The sequence below is a fragment of the Camellia sinensis genome, chromosome 4 (genome assembly GCF_055761805.1).
Source record: "Camellia sinensis isolate YWXY chromosome 4, ASM5576180v1, whole genome shotgun sequence".
NCBI lineage: Eukaryota > Viridiplantae > Streptophyta > Magnoliopsida > Ericales > Theaceae > Camellia > Camellia sinensis.
Window position 1 is genome coordinate 104353693 of NC_138964.1, and position 7159 is coordinate 104360851.

Below are 7159 nucleotides of genomic sequence, written 5' to 3' on the forward strand. Positions count from 1 at the left end.
TTCAAACAATCTCTGTGTGGGTACTAATAAATAAATAAATAATAATTGTGAGTAATTCCAATTACATTGGCTTAGCACCCGTAAACATTCAAAGCAGGTCCTGTTGAATAATCCAAATTTTTTAATCGATGACATTACAGTCAAGAAGATTAAAATTTGCAAAGCTAAAAGGGTTGGATTATGCATCACCCCAAGCATAAACAATAGCATTTGAGTCTTAATAAAAGTTTTGCAAAGCACATGCAATTATATATATATAAAAGGACAAGGGGTGGTCAATTTTACATTATTAATTCATGCCAAAATGAAATTTTAAAAGTACCAAATTTGTGTTCTCCTTCTAGGAACCTCCAGGGCCCCCATATAGTACCAGATGCCCAAAAAGAGCCCCCTGGTATCCTTCATCTTTCACTTCATACAGTTTTCTACTGTTTGCAAACTCGTATGTTTGAGGATTTATATCCCCTCCACTTGGACTCTTAAGTGCAATATTCCTACAGTGTGCATCATATCTTGTGTCCTCAATTGGAAAATGACCTCCCCCCATTGCAGGTTTTGGGGTGCCCGGTGGACTAAATACCTCTCCTCCCCATTCAGCACGTGAAGCTAAGTTTGCTAATCCGCCACCAAGTATTCTCTTTGGCCAAAATCCGAGATTGGTATTCGCAACTCCAAGCCACCAGTTTCCATTAGCTAGGTCCTATATATTTTTACATGGATATTAAAATTGAATAATTGAACAGAAGAACGCAAATTCTATTTCTTTACCACTAATTACTTAATTATGATTTTTGTTTCATAATTATTGGTGTAATAATTATTTGACACAATGGTAGCATGACTTGGGAACTTGTTTCATAATTAAAAGTTTTCAAATGTAACCTGGAAGATGTAGATTTTTATCCCAACCGTTGTCCCTCCACGTATAGAGACCTCTTCAATTACTTGACCAAGAGGTATTGTTGTGTCCACAATCACAAATCCAGGACAATTTGTATTGAAACAATGAGATTGACCTGCCTGTTTGGTAGACAAACATATACGAATATATTGCAAGAGTTACTAAGAAAATATAGTCAATCAAGTAATATGCAATAAAAAGCAATGATACTTACATTCGTATATATGAATAGTCGAGGACGTGCGTCACCAAACAGAGATGGATCCACCTGAGACAAACCAAAAACATAATAACAACAAATGCTTTTGTCTATGTGAAGCTAGTTTTTACTTGTGAAAATTGTTTCTAAAATAAGTAAGAAGTTAAATTTACAAGAAGCAAGAAGATCAACTTACCCTCCACCCGACTTGTAAGCTATCAGGCCCATTTTGAATCATCATTCGCCCTGCACTATATTGTTTACCCACGACATCTGGTTGGTGTACACTAAGCACCGCTGACGCTCCACTATATTTGTTTGGACCATCTATCGTCTCAACTATGGCATACTGGGTAATAAAAGTCCAAAACATATGTGTTACTTTTATATTTTCCCTTACTGTGAGAATCTGAACATATCCATATTGTTGGGAGAAAACCAAAGGCCAATTCGAAATACCCAAATCTAGCACAAAACAGCAGAAGTAATTTTTCTCCCTCTTTGTGTGAATCTATTAGGGAACAATTTGAATAGAGCACAATATATATATATATATATATAATCTGAAAATAATAAATCTAAAAATCACACAACAAGGGAAGAGCAGTTTGCCAATCAACAACAACAAAAAAAAAAAAAAAAAAAAAAAGGCAAAAGCAATTTTTACGTGGAATAATGGGTGCACAAGAGTTCTCTATAGTTAGAACTAGAGGCAAACAATCAAGAGCAACTACAAATAAGTTTTCTTGGCAACCAAAGAACTAGTTACAAAATTTAGGAAAGATCTCACAAAAAAAAGGGTACTGTTCACGAGGCAGAAAACCAAATTCAGAATGCTCCAAATCTAATCTCCACTGTTCAAATTTTAGCTCAATCAGATGATCGAACTGTTTGATCAAAGCTGGACAGAGTTTATCAAAAACCAAACAAAAAACATTATCCGTTTGGTTTAATTTTAGAATTCTAATTTGAGTATAGAGTTATGTTTTGAATTTTGAGTTTTTGAATCATGATTTGAAAAGAAAAAATTTATTTAGTTATGAGTTTTAAAAATAGTTTTGGAATGATTTGTAATTTTTTTTTTTTTTGATTGATTGATGTAAAAAATGTGAGAGAATGTGAGAGGTGAGATGAGAGATGAGAGATGAGAGATGAGAGAGAAAAATTTATTGATTAATTGATTGATTAATAATAAAAGAAAAGAAAAGCGAGGAGTTGAAAGTAATTTTGAGTTGTATTTTAAAAATATGTATGGTTAACAAGTTGCATTTAAATCATGATTTAAAAACAGAGTTGAGTTTTGAAAAGTAAACCAAACGCTACCATAATCTCTCCATGTGAGCTTGAGACTTACATGGGCTTTACCAAATATTTGGGTCATCCTCTACATACAAGGGAAACCCAACCCAACAAACATATATATACGCTCGTACCTTTTTTTGTTGATTTTTTCCCCCTCTTTTCATTCAAAAAAGGCATTGTGCCCTAACTATAAGATTTAATGTTTAGTGTTTTTGGTTGTGCAGATTCAAGCCATGTAAACAATCACATCTGCAAGTAAAATTATTATCAAAAGTTTGCCTAAAACTTTCAACAAGATGAGGCTAAACATATAGCTTCAAAAAATGAGGACTAAAATCAATTTATAGGATCAAAAAATGTGGTTATAGTGTTTTATGTGTGTGTTCAGCTCATTCAAGAAGGTGATTCATACAAACAAATAAAACCAAATATAGAAAACAAGCAATAGTGTAAAACTAATATTGTGAAGCTATATAATCTTGATTGACTAGGATAACTTACATCAGTACTACCGGTGTCATCTGCAGGAGTCATTATTTTTGAAGCAAGTTTCTGTCTAATGAGATCTTCTTTAGTAGTTCTTCTAATTGGAACTGTTCCAACCGGGCAACCCCCGCCCTTTAGTCCTATATGTAGAGGTTTGCTAACATTTGAGGAAACATGATCTCTTGATCTCTTAGGTAATGAAGTGGGCTTCATCTGCAATTCAACTCAATTCGAAAAAGGTAAAGGAGACTTGCACATAAATTGATCACATAATGGATTACAGAAAACTCGCAAGAGTTGGATTCTACTGTTGGATACGTGCATGTCTTGTTTTCTATGAGCCTCATACAGTTATTAGTGTTGGGTGTGTGTATCAAATTTTGTAAGATCCATACTGTATTTTGGGTTAGGTTGTGAAATCAAGGGTTCACTAGTAATTCAATGTGTAGGGTTTTATTAATTGTATGGGACTAACATTTCTATGGTTTGCCTGTAAATATGAATCTTCCCTACACTCTCCTCTCTGTTATTGATGCTTGTCCCAAAATTATATTTTATGTATTGGATTTGATCAATACAATTATTCCCTTCGCCAATAAAAAAGAAGAGTATTGTAGAGGTGTGAGATTGAGAAGGTTTGTAAAGATGTAGGGGATATGAAAAAATTCTGGGGACAATGATAGTGAGTAAGTAAGCACGTGTAGCTTCTAGAATCAGTTAATCTTAAGTAAGGAAACGGGTAGAGTTTCAAGACTTCGGTATTGGTGTCAGATTTTAAAGGTTTTTGGTATTATTGCTGTACTCGCTATGCTTCATAGTATATTTCTCTTTTGTATGCAAATCTTTTTGATTTTAATCTTTAGTGTGTACATATGGATGTGCAATAATCCCAGCACCTATTGTGCGAACTACAGTGTACTGTGATTTATTTTGTGCTTATAGAGCGTTGAATAAATAATTAAGTAGCCTTCAATTATGTGTTGGAGATAAGAGGATGTATGGAGACAAACCTGAAAATGAAAAGTATGGTTCTTCAGTAAAGGATGATCAAATGCAGGTTGCTTGTAGAAATCCACGCAATCATATATATCTCCATAATTATTCTGTAAATGTTACAATCTTTCTGTTAATTTTTATATACAAATGTTCAATTCATGAAAGGTTGTTCACAATTTTGTGCAAAAATAATAATACCATATTCTGTATTCTCAAGTTCAGAACGTCAAATTAGATGGTTGCAATTCAAGACATCCATGATATTAGGCCTAAGATGCCTATTAATCTTTGCCATTTGATTTTCATAGAAAATTTAAGTGGACAATATTGGAATTGAATGTTCTCGAAACTAGTCTCAAGACATCCTAGGAAGCCAGCTCAACTTAAATTTTTATTTATTATATTTGAGACAATAGTTTGTTGATAGATACGTATCAACAACTTTATGTTCCGATTTATCCTTTATATGGTGATTATTAAGTTCCATAAGAGGTAGATACAAAATAAGACATTAAGTATGGGATATGATTGATTATTGAGCTCTATAAGGTGATAAGATACCAAATGAGAGATTAAGAAGGGTCTGCATAAGTAAAAACACCAAAATATTCTCCCATTATGGTCATTACATTACGTATGTATGTCTAGTGTGGTATGGGATATGATAAGATTTGACCAATTTCTCAATCCAGGAACATTTCAAACTGGGACACGATATGCAATTGATAATATCAACATCAATTATGGCAAGTCTATTAATCAAATATAATTTACTCCCTTGAAACAAACATAGCAAAATTGAACTAAGACTGTGTTTGGATGTTAGATTTATATATGAATTTGAAAAGTGAAATAGAAAACATGAGTGAAAAATGAATCAAATATAATTATATTTTACCTAACTATTCCATTTCTCTATCTAAATTCGTGATCCAAATGCAGTCTAAATGTTTCTAATAATAGTTGAGAATAAATACTTGAATAGTCTTGACTGCTGGCTTGTTGAGATGCTTAAGTCGCTCCTCCAACTCCAAATCTTCTTCTTTAGTTAAACTCCTCCAGTCTCCTTCAATTCCATTGTGTCCCACAAGGTGAGAGCATACACAGAGAAATAATACAATAGCATGTACGTCCATGGGATGATCTGGAAAATAATAAAAAAGCATAGTCAGTGATCAAAAATCACAACAATCGTGCTATAATTATTTAAGGCAATTAATGAAATTACAATCGTACTATATCTATACACATAAGGTTCACATATTTTATTTTTGAACAAAATATATTAATAGTCCTTAAAGTATGTGTTTATTGTCATTTTGGTTCTTCAAGTTTTAATTTTATCAATTTCATTATTGAAATTTCAATTTGAGTCAATTTGTTCCAATTCTAAGTGTACTTTCTAAATAGCTAACGGAATGGTAATAAAATACACACATGTTCTTTAAAGTATATGTTTCTTGTCACTCGTATCACTTTGGAATTTTTAATTTTGTCAATTTGGTCATGAAACATTAATGAAGAAAATAAAACCCATACAATATTAAAGGACGAAATTGATAAAATTGATACTTGAGAGACCAATGACACAAAATACACATTTTTAGGACCATAGTAAAATTTGTAATTATTTTTTCTTAACGATTTAAACATCCGTTTTGAAATTATATTAATTTGACTCAAATTGACAATTTTGAAGGAAAATAGAATCAGTTATTAGTTATTAGATTAGCACCTTTAGAAGTTAGCCTTCTCACCCTTTGTAAATTCAACTCTCTCCAAAAAGAGTTAAATTAGGATATTTAATCTAATAGTTGTATAAACGTCACTGGTTCAATTTCGATAGAGAAGTTAGGCTTGATAGATTGGTTGTAAATAACTATCTTATATATTGACCCAAAAAAAAAAACCCTTAAAATTATAATAATTAAATTTATTTCCAATGAAGTAATTTATTTAAGAATTAATGAATTAAAAACTAATCTCTTGCATTGCTCCAATTTAATTTTAGTTGAAAACTGAAAATATCAATTTGACTGGATTGATGGCTAACCATTGGATTTTTTATGGAGAAAATTATACCAATGAGGTGACAAATTTATAATATAGGAAAATTCATTTTTAAATTAGATAGTCTTATCAAAGTAACTTATTATTTTAAAATGTCATTGTCATATTATTTTAATTAAATTATTTATGTAAAATTTATTTTTGTAAATCGATTTCTTAAATTTATTTTAATAAGAGTGCGAGAGAGAATTATTATTTATTTATTTTTGATAACTTCTCACTGTTTACAAACAAATGGTCCAATTAAAGTATAGACTCACCCAAAAAATTGTTTGGGGCAAGGAGATTTTGAACTTAAGAACATAGAGAGAGCACATCCCATTTCCCCTGCCTTGACTACCATGCCAACTCCTTAGATAGTGTTTCATTCATTGGAATGATTAAAGTGGAATGAAATTATCATTCCATCAAAATATTCATTCATTTGTTTAATTTAATTAAAAAAATAATAACAAACGCATTATAAGTAGAATTACCTTTCACAATTTTAAATAAATAGTCATTCCATATGAAAGACTATGGAATTATAAATAGAATTACCTTTCACAATTTTAAATAAATAGTCATTCCATATGAAAGACTATGGAATTACAATTCATTTTAATCAACCAAAAATAGAGCATAATGGTTAGCAATATTATTCTATTAGGAAGAGATTAAAAAAGACATGTCAAACTGCTAAACCAAAGTTAACCAAATAACAATGAAAATGAACAGACAAATTAAACAGGAAATATTGAGTAAATTTACAAATGCACATACAAAAATCAAGGCATAATTTGTTTCAAGTAATGATTGTCATATAAAAAAAAAAATGCAAGTGATTATTTGTAAGTAATTGAAGGAAAATACAATAATTTTTTATTTTTTATTTTTTTGAGTTTAGTAAAAATAGATTTAAATATACTAATTTTACAACTATTAAGCATGAGTCAACACTGTTTTCTGTTAAAAAAGTATACTTGTGGGGAGAGATGTTGTGAAATGCAGCTTTGCTTGACTAACATTTATTTAAATTTTCACTCTCTTATTTGGAATTCAGACTAAAACATCTTTACATTTGAAGGAAGTTATAGAAATTTCTAATTAAAATTAACAAATTATTAACTAAGAAAAAATATAATGCCATAAATCATAAACAAATACCTGAAAGACAATAGAATTCTGTCACAAGAATGATTTTGAGACCTCAATGGGAATGAAAA

The 7159-nt window shown here is 30.7% G+C and overlaps 1 protein-coding gene across 1 annotated transcript; it reads right to left on the reverse strand.

Moving 5' to 3' along the window:
* Positions 1–340: 340 nt before the first annotated feature.
* Positions 341–5020, reverse strand: LOC145823940 (protein neprosin-like). Its single transcript, XM_082923513.1, has 7 exons — positions 4862–5020; positions 3899–3991; positions 2904–3101; positions 1297–1449; positions 1116–1169; positions 883–1020; positions 341–700 (listed from the first exon to the last, which is right to left on the reverse strand). Exons 1-7 carry the CDS (start codon positions 5018–5020, stop codon positions 341–343), a joined length of 1155 nt encoding a protein of 384 aa, XP_082779639.1.
* Positions 5021–7159: the final 2139 nt, after the last annotated feature.